Consider the following 26,982-nt stretch of genomic DNA (forward strand, 5'->3'; position numbering starts at 1 on the left):
AATAATTTAGGAAAATTAATTACGAATTTAGAAAGCAGCTTTTGAATTTAAGGAAGTTGTAACGGTTTTAATAATAATAATGTGATTAAAGAAGAAGAAGAGCTCACGCGTCTCGCTGACGCTGGTCATTGGGTTCACTGACAAAATCAGTGAGATTCACAATTTATCCAACGGTTGAGATTGCATTCGACTTTCACAAGTACAATATAATTTAATTTATACACTAATTTCAACCTTGATTCATATATTAACTCATCCTACTCTGAATTTTATCTTTTCTTAATTGTTGGTAGTTGGTAAGATTAACTTTATTTTCACTCCAAATTGCCAATTACTAGTCTCTTTCCTTTTGTATTTTTATCCTTTTTTTTTTGTCATCCATTTTGTCTTTTTATCTTGAGTCCCATAAACAACTAAAAAATATTCCCTCTGTTTCATAATATAAATCGTTTTTGCTAAAATCACACCGATTAAAAAAATTTACTTTTTAAAAGTTCAACCAATCATAAAAGAGACGGCATAATATAAATAATTATAAAATATTAAAATAATATATAATTTATATTAAAATTCGAAAACGATTTATATTATATACTATGAAACAAATTTTTTTATCGACGACGCTATGAAACGGACAGAGTATATATGGCTTAATGACAAACTAATTATGACTTGGTTTGATAAAGGCCCATTAAGCTGCATAGACTTCAGAGTCCCAAAGCCTAAAGATTATTGAGACCCATATCTTTCTTTTTTTCTGTCTCGTCACAGTTCACACACAAATTACACGAAAAGACATATATTCTTAGAATTAAGTTTGTGCATCTGTTGTGTCTTTTCTAATGCATTGGGACGTTAAAAAAACAAAGTAGAGGAAGAAGAAAAGTTTAGGCATATAACTTGGTGAGCTCTTCGGAGAATTCCCTCCTAATTACATCTCTTTTAAGCTTTAAAGCTGCTGTGACTAAGCCCGACTCTGGCGTCCAGGGAGATGCCAACAATTTGATCTTTGCTGGTATCTCAAACTTCTCCAATCGTGATTGTTTAGCCGCCTGCATAACACATATATTTTAAGGATCTGACTGGGGACTCGAATCGCTCAGTAATGCGTAGCAATGAACATACCTTGACAAGAGACGCATACACTTCTTTCACGGCTTGTTCTTTCGCGCACAATTCTTCGAAGTTGGCAAAGTCTATTCCTTGCTTTGAAGCCCAACCTTCAACTGTATGTTGGGACGCAACCACAAGAGCCACACAGTAACTGTAGAATGAATCAGCATGAACCATTATGTTTTCAACATAGGGACTTATACTGAGAGCAGCTTCAACCTGCCAAAAAAAGAATGTTAATAAGCTTCTCCGGAGAATTGAGTGATGAAGAAAAAAAAGGGAATTCGGATTGAGAAAACTATACTTTGCCCAAGGAGACATATTCTCCGTGCTGAAGTTTAACGATATCCTTTTTTCGGTCTATTATCTCGAGGCAGCCATCAGGGTGAAATCGTCCTATGTCTCCTGTGTAGAACCACCTCATTCCCTTTTCATCAACCTTTGAACATTCAAGTGTATAAAACGGTTAGAGGAAGAACCAAACCAACCAATTCTTTTAACATTGCCGAAACCAATAATATTGATTTGCCACCTTGTACACTTCTTTAGTTTTCTCCTCATTTTTGAAATACCCAAGCGTGATATTTGAGCCACCAATTACAATTTCACCACGGGGCATCGGCTTATCACTGGTTAGATACCCACCTTCGGGCCAGTCTACTAGCTGAAACCAGATATAATAAGCATATGATCATAAGAGACTACGACATACAAACTGATAAACCATTAATAACTAACAAAGCATTAAAAATGGACAAATCAGGTAAAGAGGTCACCTTTACAAAGGAGCAAGGAAGTGGAGCCCCAACACGGCCAACGGATGTGTCCTCAAACTCCGAGAAGGTTCCACCAGCACAAGTCTCTGTGAGCCCATATCCCTGACCGATTGGAGCCCTGAGGAATATCAGTGTTAGATCATAGAAATGGCAAAGGGACGAAAAGATAGATTCGCCACCCTAAGATTGGAGAGTAGTGAGCCTCAAGGAGATATTCAGGGATTTTTTTACCCAACACATATGTTAATGAATCTCTGAGTGTCACCAGAAAGAGGGGCACCACCAGAGAGCAAATAGCGGATTTGACCTCCCAACACAGCACGGATTTTCCTGAACACAAGCACATCCCACAAAAGCTTTTCCAATCCCCAGGCTCCAAACCAACTTCCATTGATTGCAGATAATCGCCGAGCATATGCAAAGTCAAACAATATCTTTGACAATCCGCCCTTTGCATCAACCTGATGGTCATAAAGTGTCAGTGCTTATACAATTATAAGGTTTACTCACAAGCAAATGAAGACAATTTAGCACATCTTGGTTGCTCCGAGATAGCCGGAATCATGAAACAGCTAGGAGACCACAAGCTCAACTGCTTTAACAGAGGATAGCCAACCAAAGAATTTCGATGTGTATCTAAGATGCACAAACCTTTTTGCGGACACCATCCCTGACACGGTCAAGAATGGCTGGAACAGCTGTCATTATAGTGGGCTTTAGTGCTGTGACATCTCCTTTTGTACCCTTTTTTATCTTGTTTGAAGTATCCGTGAGCGTCAAGGGAGACCCATATCCAATAGAACTCCCAATAGTAGCCATTACACTCTACAACAATGATATCAGGCCGCATTCAAATTTTCTGAAAGTGGAACTGCTAAATAAACGCATTTAGCAATAAATTTTTAAGATACCTCAGCTGCTAACTCAAGGATGTGAGCCAAAGGTAAATATGCCATGTATATATCCCTCTTTCCAAGGTCTGGAACAATTGTCATCACTGCCGAAACTGTAGCTAGGACATTACCATGTGTCATCATAACACCCTACACAATTTAGGAAGTGGGAAAGTCAGATTGAGTAAATTTTGCAGAACCAATAACAAATAGCTGATACGACAATTTTGATAACCATAGACAAAATTCTTATTCTGAGACAACAGATGTACACGTAAACTGGTTTCGAAAACCTTCTAACCTTGGGAAGTCCAGTGCTTCCACTGGTGTACATTATAACAGCAACATCTGCTGAGAGAGGAAAATTAGGGTCTACAGGGTTTTCGCGGCCAAGTTTCTGAACATCAGCAAATGAAGTCGCCATCCAATTACTGTTCAAATCAGATGGGAATTCATCATCCATGCATATCACACGTTTAACAGTTTCAAGCTGTTGGCCTATGTCCATGAGCTTTTTGAGTTCTTTGCTACCACATATTACGGTTGTAACCTCTGTCTGGAAAGTGAAAGAAAGGGAATCATGAACATATGAAAGGAAAGCATACACAAATATGAAAAATACTTAACCACAGGATAACATAAAGCTCACTCCAACCTATGCGAATATCATACCGTACTGTATGTCCAAATAAACTAGAGATAATTAGAGCATAAACAGCCACAGAGCATATACCGCATGGATTTATGCCGCCATAGCAGAGAGAAAGCAGAGAAGAGAAGCAAGGGCTACCTCATTCAGCGAGTGACAAAGAGCTTCCTCTCCCAAAGATGAATAGATAGTTACCACAGTGACATTTCGCCTGAAGCAACCCTGTAACATTGAATCACACAGAAATTTCATAACCGTACCAACAGTCCATCCGGATTATAAATGAGAGAAAACAGGAAAAGGTATTAAAAAATGGAAAATCACCTGTAGGGAGATGAACCATTCTTCTCTAGTATCTGCAAAAATGGCGACACGTTCTTCCGTCTTGTGTCCAATCTGAACCAGCCCAGAGGCAAAATCACACACAGCTTCGAGTGTCTTCCCAAAAGTAAGCCACTCGTAGTCACCCAAATGAAGTTTCTCAAAAGTTTTTCCATCCTGACTAGTCTCAATCTCTCTAGAGATGAGCTTCCGGGTGCCAAGGAAAACCCTATCACTGTGAGCTTTACAGGAAATCTCAAAGAGCTCTGGAAGCGTTGAGATATGTTCCCAATGGGAACTAACAGGATCAGTGAACCTGTGATTCCTAATGGCATAACCTGGTTCACCACCAACATCAACAACAACACCTCTTTTCTTTTCTTTCTTAGATTTCTGAACCCAGAACGTTAAAGCCAAAGGCACAATAACACCAGCTGCATAAGGAATCATCTTACTAAACCCCCCAAACAAAGAATTATATGGCTAATAAAACACCTCCACCTCCTGCAACCAAAACCCCATCACAACATTATTAACATAATCAATTTCACTAAAACCAACTTTAATACAGGCGATAGCTGTATTGTATTACAGAGAAGAGCTACACGAAATAGACTCAAGTAAATCACATTCGTTAAGTAGAACTCTCTCGAGAACTAAGTGTATTACATTTCGTTTGATCCGCGGAGAAAATTGAGTTCAACTATCAAAAGATCTGAGAAACTTCCATGAAACAAACATTCGAAGAATGCAATCGGGAATGTGAAGCATAATAAGAAAGAGAGGAGAATGGAATTTACCGTGATCGAAGCAAAACGGAACTGGAGAAGACGTCGTCGAGAGAGAGGCTCCAATATAAGAGAGAACAGTGAAGGGTATAAAGGTCTTTTAGCGGAGACGTCGAGACTCGAGAGGACTGTGGAGGCGGAAAGACGAAACGAAATTAGTTTTTTTTTTTATTTTAAATTATTGAAGGAAGAAATAAATACGTGGAGGGGTAGTCAGATGATATGGACCGTAGGATGTGTTAAATGGTAGGTCATCAATCTGACAACGGCCATGCAAATAACCTCTTCCTGTTGGTACGCCAAATCTCATTGCACAAAACGCTCTCTTTTTGTCAATTTCTTACCTAATTTCACAACCAATCTAACTGCATTTAAACCTAATAACATGGTCTTCTCATCAAATTTGAACAAAATTTCCAACTTAAGGAAAATTTTAGGGGGGAATTAGGAAGGTTTTGGTTGAGTTTAGACAAGTTTGAAAACTAAATTGACCTGGTTGATTGATTATCAAGTCGAGCAAACCAAAAAAAAGTGAACTACTTTTTCTCTGTTATTATTTTTCTTTTCGGTGTAGGTCATCAACATTTTAAGTCTTTAACTCTAGTTAAGGATTCGTTAATTATATTATTAACATATTTAGGAGGACCTCCGTCGTTAAAGAGGTCTTAAGAAGTTCTCTGTCTACGACTTCTTCTGAGTCCCTGAAATAAGATCAGAGCTTTTAATCAAACAGCAGTCTGATTTCTGATTAGATTTATAATCATTGGTCATATTAACATATTATTAGAGAGAAGCAAGGATTTCCCTTATATAACAAGTTTTGAAAACAGAGGAGGCTTACAATATTGTCACTTGTGTCGGTCACTTCTGAAACTGATCCTTCTCCAGAAACCGAATTTCCTTTTTTTGATTTTGCTGATATCATCAAACATGGGACTCTTGGTTAGATTTCAAATCCAAAAGCAATCAAGATAAATTTGAAATATAACAAAATGTCAACAAATTTGAAATTTTTATTCACTTATGAGAAGAAAATCTTCTCCATACTATTGACAATCATTCATTGTGAAATATAGGTATAGTTAATGGTATTTGTGTTTCTACCTGACGGACTCAGACACTAACGAGCCAAATATCTCAAATCGACAACTGAACTAGCGTTAAGAAATAATTGAGAAGTCTGCAACAATTTACCAGCTGGAGGATTCAATTTGGCAGGCAACTTTTTGTTCTGCTGCTTTGTTCTTGTTTTCTGCTTTTGGGCATCAGCCTTTGCAAGTGTATGACAGATTTCAGGGACGCTGCAGAAAGCAAAGTATTTTCACAAGATCATTACAGATGACACGGGAAATGAGCGTCAACAACAAAATCAATTATATCCAGTGAAAGGAACAAAAAAAATATCAATTATATAAGTTACTTAATGCAACCAGAGATTCAGCAGTTCAAAGTAAGTTGGTTGATCTTAACCTACCAGTTCCGAGAACCAAAAGATTCTGTCTCCTTTCCCAATATTTCCTGAATAACGAAAATTCAAACAGAGATTGTTACCTATTATACTGGTGTCGAGTTCATTTTTGGGTTCCAAGATGGTAGCACTTGAATCATGGATTACATATAAATCATTCCATTTACCTCTTGCCCCATGGATTCATGGCTCAGGGTCTCCCAGCTCTCGCTATCCAAGCAGACTAATTCAACATCACCATTGTCAAAAATAATCTGCAACAAAGCAAAACAGAAGCCATGGATATAATGCAGCAGGAAAACGGCAGAGAAGGGGGCAAAGGAAGAGATGTACGCTATTCGAGTTCGATATGACCACCTTCGACCATAACCAGCACATAGAATCAAATGGTTATTTGAAAGAAAAATACTAATGATGCCTTCATACTATTGAGTTTCAACCAAAGGAACTCAATAGAGCATGTTCAAAGTCTACATGAATGCAATGTCATCCGAAATTAGCACAAAGGAAGATAAAATGACAAGACAATAAGTCCTGTTAATCATCTCATCATATGCCATGGATCTGCAGCGAAGAAATATTCCGCACTAAAAATTTATAATATAAGTATAGCATTTGATCAATAGTTTCTTACTGAATCAAGGCAACACTCATGGGGACGAATGGATCAAGAGTCATCAACAAAAAGACAGAATAAAGACTTCAAAGTTCAGTGGATACCTTGTGAGAGTTGCTTTTAGAATTAAACTTCTCAACAGTGCCCGGATAGAAACTGGTAAGAAAAACACAAAAAAAAATTACAGAAGCTCCAGCATATATTTGGTCGAGTATAAGAAATTTTCTACCATCCATCTGTGTGAGAGAGTAATTTAATCCGCTTCCCAATGATTGCTTCGCCATGGTTGCTGATATCCTGTGACAATTATTAACTGGTATCACAGGAAGATATGGGTAGTTATATAAAGATCTAACATATACTAATGCACTTACCTTTAAAGCAGATACTACCCCGGAGTATAAAGATCTAACATATACTAATGCACTTACCTTTAAAGCAGATACTACCCCGGAGTGTTTGGAAGATGTAATTTTATTGCTTAAACTTGCTTCGACACTCTCCTTTGAACAAGTATTGTGTCTTTCTAGCTTCTTTATAGGAATTTCCGACTCAACTGTTCTCAGAGATAAGGAGTTACAAGAAATATGTTCTCCCAGATGAGTTCGCTTCCTGCTACACCTCGTGTTGTTTTTGCTGGCTTCGGTTGAACCAGTAATTGACGTTTCGATTTGATTGCCCGATAATGGAGGTAAAACTTTGTCTTGCGAACCAACTGCTAGGCTATCTTTTTGACACCTCTGATCATGCTTCGAAAGCGTTCATATGGACCGAAACAGGATCAGAAAGAAAGCTTACATAGCATAAGTTAAGCAGGCAAGATAGTGGAAGGATAGTAAAATGTTGCAGTGTGGATATACCGTGGAGATCTGTGATTGGAATATATGAACTACTCTTTCAATGAAACTTTGTTCCAAAGCATTTTGGGTACGAGACTTAGCCTTATTCTGCAGAGTGCATTCACGAAATTATAAATAAAATGTTTGTTAATGTCACAAGTGAGCAATATTGACACAATGCAGGACTTGCCTGGTTATCCGTTATGCTAGTGAGGCTGTACAACGATGATGGCAGCAAAATTGACCGTGGAGCTTGTGGAGAAGTGACCACAATACTATTTAATATGTTGACAGCTGAGTAACCGATATCAGCTAGAATGTGCAGCCTCTGCAGTTCAAAGTATAATTTTATTTAGCTATGAATGAGAAAGAAGCATATGTGTTACTCAGTGCTATCACGCCACACTTACTGGCGTTTTACGAGAATCAACAGCATCCTCAGCTCTTTTAATTGCACGGAAGATACAGAACAAGAAAGGGGTGGTTTCCTTGATAGTAAAACCATTATTGTTGATACTAAGAAACACCTGTAAGACCGAGAACAGAGGGCTGCCAAAGGAAATAAGTGAGAACAAAAATTCAAAATGAAACCAACCACCAACAATAACAGGAACATAACAATTACCCACAAAAGCGAGCATAGACATGCTCGTCCCTGCAGTCTTCTGAAGGGAACTCCGGGTCATGTGCAAGAACATGAATTAGGAACACTATCATATAAGCTGGACTATCAGTGAGTGATTCTCCTTGATCTAAATCCCGACATGTCCGAGATTCTCTTGTAGCATTGTTGATGAATCCATTGATGTATCTTAATGACTGAACAAAAAGACAAGAAAATTCTCAGAGAACCTAAAGGGTTAAAACAACCGAAATATTTCCTTCTTAGAGTGAGTATGAGAAAGTTACATCATCTTGCAGATCTCTGCATGGACTGGACAAAGAAAACGAAAAAGCACATGCATATCTACTGGGTATCATATGTTGCGTCAATAGCTTGTACAACTTGGTGAGAAAAGTCTTGGTAATAAAGGCGTTGGAATCCTGGCAGATGACAAAGGTACACGGTCAAAAAGACAATCATGAAACCAGGTAAATCCAACTTTCTAAGCACATATATCCAGTACATGAAACCAAAAGAATCAATTAAAAGCCAGAATGCCATGCCCTCAATGCCCTTACAAGGTTAACACTACTATAAACACCTTTTCTTCAGAAATAAATTACCATACACCCAAGCCTATACAATTAGAGCTACTTTTGGATACTTCATATATGCAATTGCAAGGACATAAGTGACAAAAATGCAGGATGCAGTACATAGCCACTGTAACAGTCGACTCATGACTTGCCATCACAACAAAGACAAATTGAAAAACAAGCAGTTGAAATTATTAGGATAATATTCAAGAATCTTTGCTAAATTGTTTGGTTGTTGTGAAAGATGGAAGTCCCTTAACCTTTGCCATCAAAATGGTTAGACCGAAAAGTTCAGGAGAAATATGAAGGTCCCATTTCCTTGAAAGCAATAGAACAGCTTTAGCAGCAGCCAGTCTAACATTAGCCCCTGTGTCCTCGCTACAAATTTCAAGAGCAAATAAGCACCTTCGAACATATGAGAAGTCAACAAGGATCAAGACTGTACCAAGAGAAACTGATAATGGAATTGTGAAAGCTCATAAAACTTGTGGCTTCGTGTTAATAGCCTGTACAACATGATTGATTTGTATAGCTATCCAAAAGAACATACCATGATTTGATGCCATCCTGTCCTTGTGATTTTAGTGTTTTCTTCAAAATGTTTAGCAAGTCATCGATTTTCCTTACGACTTGACCATGACGAGGCAAGAAACTTTTCACAAGTGTTTTGAGCCCATATATCTGCCAAAGACAACAAGTCAAAACTGAATATACCTCATCCTTGTAAGCGGAATTTAAGAACTTCAATGTGCTTATCCCAAATCAAAAATCTAAAAATAATATTGTTCACACTTATTTCAATATGCGACAGCATTATTCTTAAAAATTGTGGAGTCAAGCATGAAAATGCTGAAATTCTTGGAAAGTACACAAATAACTGGCAAATGTTGAGCAGAGGCATTTACCAATGGTCACACTTGTTTTACTTCGGGTTTAAATGGTAAATATTCTCAGAACTAATAAACGGGAAGCAAAAGTGTTTCTTTCTCCAGCACTTGCCTTTAGCTTGCAAGAGTTGCAACAACCAGAAGACTGATCACAAGGCATTTGATTGTCCGATGGTTCCGCCTATAAATTTTACCATCAACAATTAGAAAAGTTAACAGAAAACAGAGAATTAGCTGGATATCTCCATAGTAGCACCTCTTGTCACTTACTTGAAAAACCTGGTATATGTAGCTGGTGATATCTTCATATATATTGTCATAAGCCAAAACAGAATATTGCCCAACACACGCCAAAGACTGCAAAGTTGTTGGAATGTTCCGTCCACCCAGCAAAGAATCCATGAGCATCTGAGTAAAAGGAAGGCAAATGGATCAATGTGGCAACACTCAATTTTCTCTAAAAAGGAAAACCATCACTTATTCAAAGGAAGTACTGTGAAAGATATGTGCACACAGCAGAGTGTCTAATATATTCATCTATGCTCCCTACAATCATTGTCACATCATCACTTCAATAATTCTACTTAAGCCAGGAGTTAGGTTTCCGAGAATATAAAGCACAATAAAGTTATACGCTAAGGATATTCTCAAGTTAGTTACATAACATGCACATAAATGTGAACAAGTAAATGTGGAGTAAAGGAAATTAACAGAAAAATTCAGATTGCAGAAAAACTAACCTCGCATAACTCGGAAAAGACAGATTTGTCAGATGATCCAGCCAATGAATCGATGGCAGAAACCGCACATTTTGCCTGAGAACGAGTACCCTCCAGACACACCCTCTCCAGAACAGGGTAATAGTCACTGCAAAGGCAAACCAATGTCTTAAGTATGTCTAGCCCTGATTAATCTATAAAAAGGATATTAGTTTCCTAGGTATGCTATTAATTACATAAGCCATTTTTAAGAATAAAAATATCTAGAACAAACTTAAAACATCCAATCAATCTGAAAAAATGTATTTACTATATAAAAAATTTAGACTATATAACATGTCTATAGTTGAAAATTTGTATCAAGAACATTTAGTGTATGTGTCGAATAATAAACTTCTATAATTATTTTTGCATTAAAGAACTTCTATTAAGCCTAACAGCTCGCTAAGTTTATATATCAGCACATAAAATTTGCAGTGCAGGGGTAAATGGAACAGTAAGCGCTAATTGATTCAAATCATTTAGCTTTTGCAAAAACAAAGTAAGAAAAATGCCATGTTAACATTTCTCTGGCAAGACTTTTGCTTTAGCAACACAGATTTGATATTTGTCCTCCAACAAGATGAACGTTTTTAAAAGATATCAAATTAACCTAAGAAACATACAAGAATGCCACATAATAATAACAAATTAACCTAAACCAATGTAAGTCAAATAGTGCTGAAGAGATTACCCGAAGTTGGCAGAAATATAAGGAGCTGCCTTTGATAAAACTACAGTTAGCTCGTCAGCAGCTGAATAATTCTCCTCTAGCAGCTTCAGAAACTGCTTTTCTGAACCTCTCAGGTAAGAAGGGAAGATGTTGAGAATAACCTAATTTAGGAAATCAGTAACAGTGTCTCATTTGCATATTCGAAGAAGATGTAAGCAAGATACTAATGCATACTTAAGAACGCTAATATACCTACAAGAAAAGTTCAAATTTTATAGAACAACAAAAGTTAACAAGTACACCTAAAATGAACAAAGGATGGATATCAATTGGAACAAAAATAATTTAAATGAAAGGATATTAATCAGAGGATACCAGCATGTTTCACAACATCTATCCTTACCAGAAGAAGTTTGATGGAAGGAGCCTTCAATTGCGTGTTAACAGAGGTGCTGCCACAAAGCTGATTCAAAAGACACTGAACATGCTCTGAGCTAAATATATTAGGCGAACATTTTGTAGAAAGTATGCGCAGGAACTCGAATAGAGAATGTTTAGCACCAAACATGTTGAGAAACTTCTCCTGAAAAATAAAAATAAAAATAAAGAACAACAATGAGAAAATGATCCCCTCTCGAATATGTAGTAAGAAGTTGAATATATCCAATATACTAAAGCGACTATTTATTTTCTTCATTCTGATTACCAATGCATTTACTGTAAAATACTCTTGTTGATACTACAAAAATGATGCATCATAGAATTAGTCAAGAATAGAATATAGTAGAATATTCATGATATTTGTAGCTGTTTCAGAGAAAATTTTATGAATTGTGAAGAAATTGAACATAAAATTACACACTAGTAAATAATATCTCTGATGCTCAGAAAAGTTTAAACTTACTTTAATAATTTGAGCCTTTGTGGATGACAGTTCATCCAGCAGTAAAGTTAAGACATCATAAATTGATGCATCCCTCATTTGGTCTAGTTTTTGAAAGAAATCTTCTGCCTCGGAAGCATCTGGAAAACAGGCTGAAAGCTTTACAAAGTAGCTCTTTTTCTTTCTTTGCACTTCCTCTATATTGTCATCCTAAAGCAAGTATCAGATTAAAATAATATAATGAGCAACCTAAGGTTTGCGAATCCCTCGGGATCTGTGAACCAGCAAAACTTAAGAGAAAAGGGTAAAACAGACCTTAGCTTTCCTCCAGAGGGTTAGGCATTGCCGCAATTCATTTTGCAACCTGGAACCATACTGAGTAAATAACAAGAAAGACTTTTAACCTATATTTGATGGTGAATTATTATGTCTACCTTCTTTTCTGAGATAAAATTGAATTGAGTGACTTAATGTGGATATGATTCATAATGGCAAAGCATTGGACCCAGTGCCGCATCCTCTCCTCAACTGGAAGAAGGCGAGGAAAAAGATCATCGGAAAGCACAAGTTCCAAATTTTGAGACCTAAATGATTCATAGAACTATATTAGTTTTTCAGAAATATTTAGAGGGAAAAAAAACTATTCAAGTATAGTTGGTAAATTATGATACCTGAATTCATCACAATTTTTATCGCAGCAAAGTAGCAAGATTTTGCATGGGATTTGCTCAAAATGATCATTTATTGTCATGTCTCCTTCTGAACACTTGTCACAATAATCTTGATATACTTCTGTCAGCTTCTGCAGAGCCTTCTTCCTAACAGATATCTTTATCAAACAAAAGCACAATATAAAATAAGGTGGTAAGTAATCCGGAAAAAATAGATCCTTAGTAGCGCCTCATATACTGCAACGTAGAGTACCTTCTTATCCCGAAGCCTCTCACTGGCTTCAGAAATCAGATTCAAAGGAACATACTTCATATCAAACTTCATAATATCACAAGCAACAACCAGAGCCTGTGTTCGAACCCTATCATCAAAATCTAATAGGCGTTCTTGGATAGCAGCTGATACATAAAAATATGAATAAAGGTACACCAGTTAGACGATAGGCAGAAATGAAGAACCAAGGAAAAAAGAGAATGCAGCTTCAGGAATATTACTGAGAACTCCAGATGCTTTATTTCCAGACGGATTCGCAAAGTAACACTGTTTGCCACATTTCAGTGCAGCCATTCTGACTTCTGCAGATTTATCTGAGAATCTTCTCAAGAACTCTGCATAAAGATCTTGATATGTCTCTCCGTAAGAACTTAAACAGTGCTTAGGCTGCGCAAAAATCCTTCCAGCTAAGTTAAGGGCTTTTATTCGCACATCGACCTGATCAGTCTGCAGACATAGAAATACTGACCCTGGTGAGTAGCCAAAAAAAAGGAACAGGAATATAACGCTAACTTAAAACAAAACAGTCTACACCTGCTTAAATAGCAAAATTTAACCAATCTCATAGAAAAGTGAGATCATCTGTTTATAAATATGCAAATGTGTAATAAATACCAGTAGTTCCTGGGTCAACTTCGGGATTACTGCTAGCAGCATCTGGGGAGCATTTAAGGAGATCTTAAATATGATTTCGTGATAAGAATCTTTGAGATTGGTCTGGATGGAATCTTTCTCCATAAAGCATGATGTTAAAAAGCTGCAAATGAACGGCTCTAGCCTGTCGGTACAGCTTTGAATGAGAGAAGTGGCAAGCTTAGCAGAAGCAGAAGTTGTATCCTGTAAGCACACGAGGATCAAAACATCACCTAATCATTTTGAAAACAATAATCAATAGAGATAATCGTTGTACATCCATACCTCTCCCTCCTTCACAAGATTTTCCAGAATAGCAACGACAAAAGACGAATTTGCCTCTTCCTCCAGAATATCAGTCATTATATTCAAGATGTTGTTAAATAAACTTTGTTGTGTTTGCTGCATGTTAGCCTTTCGCTGCTGCGTTTTAATATTTTTCTGGTTAATTAAACTTTGTTGATGGTGCTCTCTGTAAAGACAAGGGAAAAAGAAAACCTTGTTAATGGAGTTCAACTACGACGAAATTAAGAAATCAGAGTAGCCATGAAATTAAAAAAAAAATCGTCTCATCTCTTACCTAACAAGAGAGAAAAACATGTTGAACATCTCGTGAGCTAAATCTAGGCAGTCCTCGTCCAGCATTAGCAGACAACATTTCAATCGAGAAACTGTCTCCAAGATTTTCGCCCTCTTAGAGAAATAAGGGCTTACAGTATCAGATAGCTCAGAAAACTCAGCAAGAAAGAGAGTGAAGATATCCTGAAATTGGGATATGACAATGTTAATGCGAGTAGCCATAAAACTGAAGAAAACAAAAACATATATATGATTATTGAGAAGGAGTTAAAAGAATCTTTATACCCTGAGATATTTGTCTTCAAAAGGTCGATTAGGTGCTAAAATCCGGAAAAGCTCGGAGACACAAACAGTGACCAAGAGACTCACGTCGTTATCACGATTCTTAAGAAGACCATGCTTGATAATGGATTTCTTCAGAGGTCTTAACTCAGCTTCTAACAGTTTCAGACCTTTTTCCTTGTTTGTGGCTGAAGGCTGGTCGATTTGTGACAGCGTATTAGCAACTTCCTACACAAAATTCACAGAAATATGTATAAGCAAACACTCTTAGAATAATCGGATCTGATTAGAAAATATATATAAAAATCATATCACCAGAAAAAAAGATGCTCAAGCCACAGACATATCAGCGATTAGCTTACCCAACAAAAAAAAAAAGGAACCAAAATCGATTTCAAACGTGCAAAGAGCGAACAAGAGAGATAGAGAAATCGTCACAAATTAGGTTTTGATCCAGCAAACCCAGTCAGAAACCTACTCAAATTCAAGTCGATTTTTAAAGGTATCAAGGTTTTTTCGGATTGATAAAAAAAGTTGTAAACAGTGAAGAAATCAAACCCAAAGTGATGAAATCGAGTAAACTAAAACAAAACCCAGCTCAGAAATTTTACCCGTAGTAACTTGACCAGAGAATCCTTGTTGGGACGAGATAATTGAAGCAAACGAGAACCCAGTTCGGAAACAATCTGCGTCGGAGTTTTCTCCATTCCGGTGTACCGCTTCTTTGAAATCGAAATCAATATGGAGACGAAACGATAGAACAAAAAAAAAAAAAACCCTAGAAACGCCTCAGTGGAGTGAAGAAGAGAGAGCGAATATAAAATCCAACGGTGAGAGTCTGCGATGAAAACGGAGAGGGAAGCTTTGGGCGGGACTGACCCTATTTTTCCTTTTTTATTTTATTTTAACTAATTATTCTCTGTGTGTTCATTGCCCATCGGAGACTGTACCAGGCTCAGGAGAATTATAACTAACTTTAAATACACATGCCGACAAAAACACACACACAATTTATGATTATTTATATGGGCCTCTAAGCCCAACGAAAATTACCCAAAAGCCTAAAATATGTTTAAATTAAAAAGTGCGTAAAGAGTTCTAAAACTCAGCCGTCTATAAACGTCGTCTCTCACGGGTTTATCAAATTTTTAATTTTTTCTGACGGCACCGGTTTATCGATTGTAATAGTCTAATATTTTTTTTTAAAACCGGTTTATCGATTGTAATAGTCTAATATTTTTTTTAAAACCGGTTTATCAATTGTAAAAGTCAATATTTTTTATTAAAGCCGGTTTATCTCCCATGCGTCTACGTTTTAGTTTCATGATGAAATTAAGGACCGAATATTTTTTCGATATCAAATATCAAAAAAAAATTGACAAAGCTCGCGATGGAAAACAAATACAAGGCTAAAAGCTATATGAACTATTTGATAGGGTCAATTGACACGTTTTGCATGCCACCTCAGATGCTTGCATGAAACATATGGTTCAATTTAAGCATTGGGCAAGTATGGTATTTAACGAGAATGGATGATGACAAGCTGGGAGAAGGCTAAGCAAAAGAGGATTCGTCAGGACAAGACTGAATCTCTTCAAATGCCTATGGTAGACTTGACAAGGGAGTATCATCAGAGTGCAACCGAAATTGGAGAGCACTCAAAGGTTCAAACAACACTCATCTCTGGAAAATGTTCTACGACAACTCGGAGAGAAGAAAGCCTTCACTCCAACTTTAGCGCATATCTTTTTTTTTCCTTGTTTTTGTTTTTGAGTGGAGAACACCATCATACGATATTATCTGTGATAGTGATGATATTATCAGTATTAGTGATTTGTTTGTGTAGAATTTGGATACAATTTAACTTTTTCTCTTTACCATATTATCATCGGATTCTGACTATACTTAATATTTTTTTTCGTACAAAAAAAAACAATTGTAAAAGTCATTCATAAATATTTCATATTTGTTTAAACTTACTAAAAAAAAAAAGAAAACTAAAAATAATAGTTCTTGAGAACATATATAAGCAACAACACCAACATCCTAACATCCGATTAGCGTCTAACGATTTTAAAAATATGGAAAATAAGTAATATAGTGATTTGCTCATAGTTTTATTATATTCTACTCATTAGCTGGTGTAGTAAGCATAGTGACAACACCACCCATGTGCTTAATACAACCATACACACTTAATTAGTGGCAACACCACTTGACTCTCTAAACCATAATGATCATTTGGTCATTTTCTTTGGCTCCATTTCGTTTCTAGATTTATAATTTCTTGCATCAATGTTCAATAATTGAAACCTAAATAAGAAACAACAATAATGGTGGTTAATAGGACAAGAGTTTCTCTAAATAGATGCGTTTTTGACTTTTGCAGGTTTCTTTCCCTATCTTTCAAGATAGTTTCTTTATTTGCTTTGAGAAATTAAGATTGGTTTATGTGTCAGGAATCAGTGAATAATGTGAGAAAATGACTTGCCCTTCATGAAGAGAGTAACTATAACCGAATTGATAAAACAAACAAGATTTCGAAAGTGATGTTTAATTTATCTTTCGATTATGGTCTCTATAATAAACAACCAAATTAATATCTTATCAGCTTTTCTTGTTCAACAATAAATACAATCATGCATGGATGAAATTTAAGGCGTGTAATGAATTATTATGCTTATTGTTAGGATCCTTCATCTAAAGTTAGATGGGATATAAAGTAATATATAAATGACATTTACCAATTTATTAATTGCTAGTTGGTTTTGAGTTAGGTCTCTATAAAACTTGATAATCTAGGGTATTGATCGGAGAAGAATAATGCTTATCTGCTCGTCTAGGAAAATAACAGAACAATGTTTAGCATTTAGGTGACCAGTATCAAACTCCTACTCGATAGCCTTCCATTTAACGCTTGCAAGTAAGTCAAAATTTGTATTCATTGCTTACACTATGCAAAAGGGAAACCAAGAATTGCTGCCTACTTCATTCAATTTCTTGAATCGTTCGATTTTGTTTTTAAGTTATTATTTTGATATAGTATTTCTTCCCTATCTTATCGTTCACATAAAGTACGACCATCAGATGGCATAACTTTCCTCGTGGTTTGACCAAGTTAGTCATTCAAAAACTCAATATATTGAATGGTCGTGGAGCAACAAGTATCCACACGTTAATTTTATATAACCTTTTTTATGTTAAAATAAGTACTGTATAGATATTTCATAACATTACTATATATATAGCTCAAACTATATATTATATATGCATTTTGCTTGTGATTTGCTCATATGAGATTTGTCAAAGAGTGTTTAAATTTATACTATAATTCATGACCGATTATCGTTCAATAACATTAACGTCGCCGCTTCTTTAAAAGAAAAAATTGGTTGCCAAACCTATTATAGCTTGATCATATAATTTTAAGATCCTATTAATATTTAAATGCTGTTTCGAAATTAATCTTCTCCACATCTTACTTCTGTGACTGTACAAGACGAAAAAAATTGACAAGTTTGGTCCATAATTTTTATAACTTATAAGACTTTAACATACAAATGCTATAAGTATATCGTTGTCGGTGGTTTTTGCATTTAACCAGAACCAGTTTCTCGTTTATACATATATATATATATATTAATTACTTACAAATTAAATTACTAAAAAGTAAATTAATTGTGGACTATATAAACGTTCAACTTTTAGAGAGGAAAAATATTACGAATTTGTAAGATACAACAAAAAAATTAAGATATGCCATAATCAATTTGAAAAATAGACAGTAGTAGTGGGATGTCAACGTCGTGAAAAATGTATGTTCATCGGACGGCAGTGATCTTCCCCATATCCTCGGAAGTACATGGGACAAAATACCACAAAACAAAAACTATTTGTTGCTGCATTTCTTTAATAAATCGCCGCAACAATTAACAAAATGTTTTAGCTAACACAAAATATCAAAATATTTTCGATTAAAGCAAATCTTGAACCAAATAAATATTTAACAAAATATGCGCATTTTAATTTAGTGATATGTATTCCTGCTCAGTGCTCACACCATTATTTATCTGACATAAACAAAAGTAGTATAAAACAATCATATTATTTTTTACCATGATTTAGTGCATGTACATTAAAATGTTGTTACCAAATGATAACCATCCATTGAGTTTTGGAAAAATTGAATATTTGACTTAACCTTCATAAAACATGGAAATACTATTTTTGTGATATTTTTTACTCACACTTTTTTTTTTGACTGGTAGATTTAACTTTTATTTTCGGTTGAATTTAATAAGCAAAACAAAAAAAAAAATTAAAATTGCCAAAAAAATACTAGTTTTTCTTAAAAAAAATAAATGGAAAACCTACGGAAGAGCAAAACATAATTTTTTTTTTTTTTTTTTTGTAAACCAGCAAAACATAATTTTCATGGCATAAAAAGAGAGAAAGAGTGAGAGAGAGAGAGAGTCATAGAGGGAGACGTTTGAGATTGATGAACAGAGAATTCGAAACAAATCACATGGAAGAAGAGCTCTCTTCTGCTACCGTTACCTTCTTCACTTTTCTCCTTCATTAGGGTTTTCTCTCTATTTAGCTGCGCAGCTCTCTCTCTCTCTCTCTCTTTCTCACCGATTCATTCACTTCTCTTAAAACTCGTTAATTTCTTCTGGGTTTTTGTCTCTTTTGCGATCTGATTCCGAAAGTTGTTCAATTTTCGAGTGAGAGAGAATCATGGAGGAAGGAAGTATGTTCAGATCTCTATTAGCGATTCTTCAGTGGTGGGGTTTCAACGTTACCGTCATCATCATGAACAAATGGATCTTTCAGGTTTCTTCTTAACCCTAGAATTTTAGGCTTTAATACCCTATTGATCTGATCTATTGATTTCTTATGTTTGATGTTTTGATTTTGAGATTTCTTTTTTTCTCAATTTGGAATTTTGGTTTCAGCTTTATAGATTGGTGATAATGTTTTTTTTTTTTTGCAGAAACTGGATTTCAAGTTTCCACTATCGGTTTCATGTGTTCACTTCATATGTTCATCGATTGGAGCTTACATCGTTATCAAAGTTCTCAAGCTTAAACCATTGATTGTTGTTGACCAGAAGATCGGTGGAGGAGGATTTTTCCAATGTCTTTCGTGTTTTGTATCAACATTGTGTTGGGAAATGTCAGTCTTCGATACATTCCTGTTTCGTTTATGCAGACGATTAAATCTTTCACTCCAGCTACTACAGGTTAGGGTTTTGTGATGGAATTTGCAATTAGTGATCTGTTCTTAGATTTTCTAGAGAATCTGATTGTTTCCTTTATATGTGTTTGAATAGTTGTGTTACAGTGGCTAGTATGGAGGAAATACTTTGACTGGCGTATTTGGGCGTCTCTCGTGCCCATTGTTGGTGGAATTCTTCTGACCTCTGTTACCGAACTTAGTTTTAACATGTTTGGATTCTGTGCTGCCTTGTTTGGATGTTTAGCTACTTCCACAAAGACCATTCTAGCCGAATCCCTTCTTCATGGTTACAAATTTGACAGGTCAGTGCCTCTTCCTAGAGTCTCCTTATGAATTACAATGACATTTGCTTGTTATGTCTTTTTGATTTTGATATGCCATCATTTTACTTCTATTAAACTAGATAATCATGTGATGGCATCTTAGCCCAAATTGAAAAAGCGTTCACTTTAATGGGGTTTTGTGACAAAGTTGATTGATGTATCTCTCTCTATTTCCGATTAAGAGTCAATCACATCTCCTTTTGAGAAGTAGACCTACTAATATCCATCTGCATAGAAGAAAGATTTGATTTTTTTTTTTCTCTGTTTTTCTTTATTTAGCATAAACACTGTATACTATATGGCGCCTTTTGCCACCATGATCCTCGGGATACCAGCACTATTACTGGAAGGCAGTGGAATTTTGAGTTGGTTTGAAGCACACCCTGCTCCCTGGTCAGCCCTCATCATTATATTCAGTTCTGGTGTTCTAGCCTTCTGTCTCAACTTCTCCATCTTCTACGTCATTCACTCCACAACCGCAGTCACATTCAACGTAGCTGGAAACCTTAAGGTAACTAAGACATCCCTAAACCCTTAACAAATTTTATCTTTTAAATCGCTCTGGATGATCCAAACTAACAGAAGAATAGGTACTTTTAATTCATTTTACTGGCAATAATAAGTTCTTATCAATTTCCCTATCTTCTTACCATGGTAAAAGAAATTGAAAGCCAGTCAGCTAGAGTTTCTTCGCATCTATGTCTTGAGCATGCTTCATATTCTATTAGAGGTCTTATTCCTAGTGTTGGGGCATGACTGTATCTATATAAGTTTATTTTTAACAAGTTAAAACCACTATAATATCAAATTTTCGAGGAATATTGCTAGGGTCTTTGTCATCACCAGCTTGCGATTTTTTTGTTGCCTTGGACCCTCACTCCCATGGTTGTAATATGATTCGCAGGTTGCCGTAGCTGTATTGGTCTCATGGTTGATATTCCGTAACCCAATATCGTATATGAATGCTGTTGGATGCGGAATTACGCTTGTGGGCTGCACGTTTTATGGATATGTGAGGCATATGCTTTCGCAGCAAACACCGGGAACTCCTAGGACACCTCGTACCCCAAGAAGCAAGATGGAATTACTTCCTCTTGTTAATAATGATAAACTCGAAGGCAAAGTCTGATTTTATCCAATCCGCAGCTCAGTTTAGTACTCACTGTCACTGGGTTAGGGTACTGCGGACGAGAAGCATTCACACAAGCGGTGTTGAAATTTTACTAAATATGCGTTTTACTAAAAAACCTTAATAGAGAAAAGTTACATTTTTTTTTTTCGTTTTGATTTGATTTCGTAGAAGAGATAATGGTTCCTACTATTTATATCTCTGTGAAGTGTAGAATCTTTTAATTTATCAAATACATTTTCTGAAACCTGAAGGAGAGTACTACTACATTAATTGCTTCTTCTTTTTTGAAATTTCTGTGTATATTCATTAATGTCGAGAGAATCATCTCGGCTAAGTTTAACTCTGAGCAAACAAGTTTAATATAAAAACTCTTCTTGAAGTGTGGAGCTGTTCTAACTTCTATACAACTGAAAATGCTTTATTATTCATTCATTTCTACTGTATGTGCTGTGTTGGCCCAATAATGCAATATCTTCGGACGATAGTTCCATTAACAGATAATGTCGAGCTTCTCTTGACCTGAATGGAGAAAAAAAAGAGATTAGGAATGAATCAATCATACTCATAAACTATGGTGAACCAACTGGTACTGACCTTCGCCGTCTGCCTTTCTCGATGGCTCCGGATAAGTTGGAGGGATCTGCTCTTGAAATCTTCCCTATGAATGAAGCATATTCATGGAAAGCTTTTCCTTTCAATGATCTCAGAGGGACTACTGACTCTAATATGCCGGAAAGCCGTGCCATTCGCCTACTGCAGTCGAAAAAAAACAAAAAACAAACTTCCGTAATGAAAAAGAGAACAATGGAAAATTTTGGAAGATATTTCCACTGCAACTGATGAACCCATTGGAAATGATATACTAATCATACGTTGAAAGAAAATTATTTACCATTTTAACAAGTCTGGGTTTATATCCAAGCAGCTTCCATTGCTCGATGTGCAATCCTGCCTTGCCTCGTCTACTGCCAATCCTCTTCCTGGTACCATGGTGGCTGATGAATTAGGAACGGTTCCTGTTGTAGTAATTTGATTTGTGAAAAAGCAAAATTCTTGCTGTGCCACAGTGGAAGTCATCTGTTCAAGCATCTGAGATAAACCAGACGTATCAAGTTCTCCAGAAGCGTTCATCAATGGCTCCAAAGCTCCCTAAATAAATGAATTCCATAAGTCAAAAATGTCTGAGCAGAAAACTGCGAAAGAAATCTAGAAAGAGAGGAAGCTGAATTGTAATGTAATACTCACAAGGTTCAGGCATCTAAAATGTGTTAGGTCAGCTTCTGAAATAAGATTGGTTATCTGGTGAGTGAGATCAAGAACTTGTGGAGCTTCTACAGGTTCTGAATCCAAGTATGGCTTGAAATCAGCATGACTCGAACAGATTTTTTCCCACGATTCTTGCACAGCAGATTTAGAGGTATCAAGCTTCGGTTTCTGAGCCGTCTTGAATGTCTTACCAAAATCTATACGGCTGCATTCATCTGAAACTGGTTGCATCTTCTGGGCAGTCCCTACATATTCCTTGAAACAGTTTTCCATCACCATCGCATCAGAAGATTCTGCAATGATCTCACATGTATTCTTTAAACAATCAAAAATCTGAAATCTGTCCATGTATATCTCTTTTGATGGGGGAGTCTGTACAACGTCCTCATTCATGGACACTTCTACTCTTCCATCAAAATGTCCGCAAGATACCGCTCTTGGCGACAGCTCAGCTTCACCATCCATTAATGTTTCTGGAACATACAAAGACTCTGGTACACATGATACATCAACTGACTGGGACACCTCATTAATGCAAGAGAATTTTGATGTCTCATACTCATAACAAGTTGCTTCCAATATTTCTGCTCTGGAAGGAACTGAAGGATCAGCTAATAGGTTTGTTTCCTTTTGCATATCTGGCCAATATGAGGACAACGTACCATCTTCTTGGAAAATCAATCTGTCGTCCTTCTGATGTTGTGCAATGGAAACCCGTATGTCAGTCAGAGGCTCATCTTCTGAATCAGAGGACATCACAACATTGAGCTTTCGCCTTCTGTTTGGCTGAGAGAAAGAGAGTGGTTGGTAGGAACTGTTGCTAAGTTCACACGGAATACTTAAGACGTCTTCTAATTCATCATAATCTTCAAAAGTAGTGTTCTGCTTAAACATGGCTGTTTTCTTAGCTTGTATGCTGTTCTTTCCTGTGCCTCGCCTCCATAATCTATTAAGCATTTTTTCGTTTTCAACCTCTTCAACAAATACTTCCACTGTGTTATAGCTTTCCTCTTCTATAGATATTACCTTAGCAATCTCATTCTCCACCAACTGAGATAATTGAGAAGGGAAATCCCGTGTAATTATCTTGGGAAGCAGCAAGTGGCCAGCTTCATGATCAAAGAGATCTTGATTACCTGTGTTCTTCACCTTTCTGGCTGTGTATGGGAAATTAAACCATGAATAAATCAAATTTCAAAAATTTCCTATAACTGAAAATATTCACACCTAGTCATTCACTACTGGACCTCTGGGACTATAATTATTTTTCGCATGTAGTAATTTACATCCAAAATACCTCTTTTCGGTTTACTCTGAAACCAAAACTGCAATTGCATAATTGCTTTCCGTATATCACCACCACAAGACGTGGTCATTTGATCTAGTGAACCACGATTAACTTTAACTTCCTCTGCTGCACAAACCTGTGAAACAACAAATGTTAGAAGAATCCATTGAAATTTAAAGGTTACGTATCAGAATACTAACCAGAGAAAGGTGACTAAATAGTTCTTCTTTTGATGGCAATGAAAAGTATATTTCTATCCTCTCTAAGTTGTCTGGTAAACCATGATTCTTGTCTGTAAATATGCATGTAATACAGATACCATCAGCAGATTAATTAAGAAGAACTGCAAATGAAACAAAAATAATGTTTTAACATGGACGAATATTACCATTGGTAGTCAATACCACAGGCCCTTTTGCTTTCGCAGCAATCTGCTGGATAGCAGAAACGAGACCACGATCTTCAGCAAAGCAAACATCTACATCTTCAAAGAGAATTAAAGGCTTCAAGTTAGCTCCATCATTCTGGATATGTAATATGGGTACCACTTCCATTACATCCTCTACCCCATTGCCATCAGTACAGGAATTGAAAAGAGGGTCCAAGGACCTGAAAAAAAAAAGAAATTATGTGAATACAACGCTATTTTCAGTTTGAAAGTACCGATTGAAATGGAGAAAGTAGCAGATCCGAGCATTATTGTTGCAATTCTATGTACCTTGACAGGCTATATGACTTGAGAGCCTCCCCAAATTTCTGCCTAACTACTGTTCCACTTCGGCATTCTGATGTGTTGGACTGTAGACAAAAATCATTAGAGACATAAACAATTGTGAAAGTGAATATTTCCATGCCAGAAGAGGAAAAAAGGTCCTTTAGATACATATAGAGGAAACAGTTCACACCTCTAGGATTTTAAACCCTTGTTCCTTGGCGCATGCATGAATAGCTGCAGATTTCCCACTCTGCAACACAGGCACAATTGTACTCACAAACATGAGTCACATACATGAAACTCAGAAAGCAATGTAAACGTAAGAACTGGCAGTTCGTGGCAGAATATCTTATCACACACCCCAGCTGGACCAACGATTAAGAGCACATTTTTCAGGCGATCTTCAGCACCAATATTTTCCGAGTCAGTGTCACTTTCAGAACAGTTGTAGTCAGCATCTTGCGATTTATCTTCATCACTACTCAAAAAGTCTTTATCTGGCTGAAACCCTCTCTCCTGCCATTGGCGCAGCCATTCATTCATTACTTTTACAGATTCAGTATTACCACATACCTGCAAGATACTTGGGTAAGAAAATGTGGGAAATTTGTGTTTGGTAAGAAGGTATAAACAGGCATATCTACTATGAAGACAGTGTGCTCAAATTGTCTGACCTCCGAGGCACTTCTTGGCTGGTACTTATCTACCCATAAGCTATTACGAGGTTGGCCACTGGAGTCATTACTGCATAGATTAGAAATTATAAGCATTCTAGAAAGAATAAAAAAATATGCCCAACAGAACTTCCAAGAGGTCGCCGGCCCATGTGGTTATTTCTCACTATTTATGAAGAATTCATCATTCCAACCTAAAACATGTGTGCTGCTACTGATACCAAATACAAAATCATTACCTTTCTCGACATGACAGGTGTTGCATTTCATGAGAAATATCTACTGCGCCTTCAGCATCATCAGACAAGTGAATTGCTTCATGAACTTCACAATCCTAAAAAGAATGATAGGAAATGTCCCTTTATCATGAATGGTTCCAACAGACGAAAAACATAGACCAAAAGGGAAAGTTTTAGCTCATTACCGATTCTGCTCCATCTAAGGAGCCAAGGTACCCACGTTTCTCCTCCTGGCCTGCTATTAAGACTACCGGAGATGCCTCTGCGATACGTTCTGATTGACTAGCACATTGTTCAGGCTCCTCATCATCGATGACACACACGTCAGAATGTGAAAGAGATGGCAGTTCATTTAAATCAAACACCTTGGGTCGGGGTTCAAGAGTGTCAAAATTCATTTGTTGATCCGCACTCTCAGTGGTGGATGTTTGCTCATAGAAAGTCCAGTTCTTCCAATCAAGGGTGGTTTGATAATCATCCTAAGAAGAAGGCTTTGCTATTCAGATTGCTTTATTATTACAAATGATCGAACAAGTAACCCTATATGTATTTGTCATACTCATACCTGAAACCTCTCAAATACATGGATAGGGCCGATGGTGACAATTTTCTCTCTTCCTTGACCCTGACACGTACCATTCTCTGCTGCAACGGCTTCTTGATTTCTTTTACTGCCTTTCCAAGTCGAGAAAAAGGGATGTATTTGCTTGCCAGCAGACATCCGCGAATCTTCCTGATCAAATAGAAAGCAAAAAATGCCCAGACTTCAGACCCAATTTACATGAGGCAAAAAAGTCACAGCAAATTTTGCTTACCTCAGCTCTTAACTTTGCTTCCAGACGCAAATTGGGAACTGGAGGTGAAACATTGGCAGCAACCATCTGATCAGCAGCAGCTACAATTCCGTTTTTAGCTGCACTTTTTTTAGGCGTTGTTTTTCGAGGACTCTTTCCTTTAGCCACCTGAATCAGAGAGAGACCACTCTTAGAAAATCAGTTCCACACCGTAATTTATAGATGAAAACAAACCTTCTTGGAAGCACCGTTCTTCGGAGTTCTCTCTTTCTGTTTTCTCGTCTTCTTCCCTTGACTACTACATAAAACACCATCTCCTACTTCTTCTCCTCCTTCATCGCTCATCCGATCTCCGTTGGACTCAATTACCTCCTCGGATTTATGGGGGAGCAACGTCGACTGAACCAATTTCCGACGAACATTCCGCCGTGGAGTCTGATCCATTTCAATCACCGTCGCAATTTGGGGAAATCAGAGTTACGGAAGAATCTAGGGTTTATGTGTGAATTTGGGGATCTTGGTAAAATTAAATTATAACGTTAAGGTTAAAGACGACATATGTCAGATGAAAGATTGCTTTTATAGTTAGGTGAGAATTTGGAGGGAACAAGATTCTTTTTTTGCTATTTCCCGCTAAACTTTAAGGCCGTGTTTGGCTCTCTCTCTCTCTCTAGACCCGCTTTTTTTTTTTGCTGCAGCTCTTTTTACACATAAATAAGTTCTTTGCTTTTAGCCCTTGGAAAAAAAAGGAAAGTGGGCTTTGAAGTGGGCCTTAATTTCAGGCAATTAATTTACCCGATTACCCTTATCCGATTCTGGTGGAAGGTATACACAAATACTTTCTTTTGATGTTTTAAAAGTTGGTTTGATGAAATTTCAAATTCGCATAAAAGTTTTTCATTGTGAAGTAATTGGTACACCGATGCTTCAATTTCAAACTTATCCTTGTTGACCGTTAAACCGGTAAATTATTCCATGTTGTACATTGAACCGGTGGGGTCAAAACGAAC

The 26,982-nt window shown here is 36.7% G+C and overlaps 4 protein-coding genes across 6 annotated transcripts; 1 reads left to right on the forward strand and 3 right to left on the reverse strand.

Annotated features, from left to right (window-relative positions):
* Positions 1-694: 694 nt before the first annotated feature.
* LOC9325212 (long chain acyl-CoA synthetase 9, chloroplastic) lies at positions 695-4,666 on the reverse strand. Its single transcript, XM_021034493.1, has 12 exons — positions 4,553-4,666; positions 3,756-4,256; positions 3,573-3,653; positions 3,084-3,338; positions 2,801-2,932; positions 2,541-2,714; positions 2,121-2,350; positions 1,890-2,007; positions 1,646-1,777; positions 1,418-1,552; positions 1,126-1,332; positions 695-1,052 (listed from the first exon to the last, which is right to left on the reverse strand). The coding sequence occupies exons 2-12, from the start codon at positions 4,200-4,202 to the stop codon at positions 888-890; spliced, it is 2,076 nt and encodes a 691-aa protein (XP_020890152.1). The 5' UTR covers positions 4,203-4,256; positions 4,553-4,666; the 3' UTR covers positions 695-887.
* Positions 4,667-4,849: 183 nt separating this feature from the next.
* Positions 4,850-15,308, reverse strand: LOC9325213 (sister chromatid cohesion protein PDS5 homolog A). 2 transcript variants are annotated; one of them, XM_021034491.1, is made up of 31 exons: positions 14,915-15,308; positions 14,307-14,531; positions 14,023-14,204; positions 13,728-13,914; positions 13,425-13,646; positions 13,031-13,256; positions 12,789-12,934; positions 12,536-12,693; positions 12,299-12,448; positions 12,180-12,228; positions 11,886-12,074; positions 11,385-11,564; positions 11,003-11,142; positions 10,291-10,417; positions 9,821-9,958; positions 9,663-9,731; positions 9,214-9,344; positions 8,924-9,041; positions 8,373-8,507; positions 8,089-8,282; positions 7,874-8,012; positions 7,654-7,791; positions 7,485-7,571; positions 7,056-7,364; positions 6,854-6,921; positions 6,729-6,780; positions 6,176-6,262; positions 6,015-6,058; positions 5,735-5,841; positions 5,382-5,455; positions 4,850-5,241 (listed from the first exon to the last, which is right to left on the reverse strand). In XM_021034491.1, exons 1-31 carry the CDS (start codon positions 15,008-15,010, stop codon positions 5,206-5,208), a joined length of 4,203 nt encoding a protein of 1,400 aa, XP_020890150.1. In that variant the 5' UTR covers positions 15,011-15,308; the 3' UTR covers positions 4,850-5,205. The 2 variants fall into 2 exon arrangements, with proteins under 2 accessions (XP_020890150.1, XP_020890149.1); XM_021034490.1 differs by having other exon boundaries at positions 7,056-7,373; positions 14,915-15,304.
* A 3,434-nt stretch (positions 15,309-18,742) lies between these two features.
* On the forward strand, positions 18,743-21,262 carry LOC9325214 (UDP-galactose transporter 1). Its single transcript, XM_021034971.1, is given in 6 exon segments — positions 18,743-19,136; positions 19,297-19,405; positions 19,408-19,545; positions 19,636-19,843; positions 20,144-20,375; positions 20,769-21,262. Coding segments are annotated over 6 exon segments (1,008 nt in total). The 5' UTR covers positions 18,743-19,040; the 3' UTR covers positions 20,994-21,262.
* Positions 21,263-21,296: 34 nt separating this feature from the next.
* On the reverse strand, positions 21,297-26,645 carry LOC9323757. 2 transcript variants are annotated; one of them, XM_021034970.1, is made up of 16 exons: positions 26,207-26,645; positions 25,994-26,140; positions 25,744-25,911; positions 25,364-25,657; positions 25,179-25,273; positions 24,940-25,009; positions 24,626-24,838; positions 24,456-24,515; positions 24,269-24,348; positions 23,939-24,159; positions 23,751-23,842; positions 23,560-23,686; positions 22,242-23,419; positions 21,889-22,145; positions 21,591-21,746; positions 21,297-21,515 (listed from the first exon to the last, which is right to left on the reverse strand). In XM_021034970.1, exons 1-16 carry the CDS (start codon positions 26,414-26,416, stop codon positions 21,422-21,424), a joined length of 3,462 nt encoding a protein of 1,153 aa, XP_020890629.1. In that variant the 5' UTR covers positions 26,417-26,645; the 3' UTR covers positions 21,297-21,421. The 2 variants fall into 2 exon arrangements, with proteins under 2 accessions (XP_020890629.1, XP_002889151.1); XM_002889105.2 differs by having other exon boundaries at positions 21,591-21,749; positions 26,207-26,643.
* Between the last annotated feature and the right edge of the window lie 337 nt (positions 26,646-26,982).

This window comes from Arabidopsis lyrata (assembly GCF_000004255.2).
Source record: "Arabidopsis lyrata subsp. lyrata unplaced genomic scaffold ARALYscaffold_2, whole genome shotgun sequence".
In the NCBI taxonomy this organism is placed as follows: Eukaryota; Viridiplantae; Streptophyta; class Magnoliopsida; order Brassicales; family Brassicaceae; genus Arabidopsis; species Arabidopsis lyrata.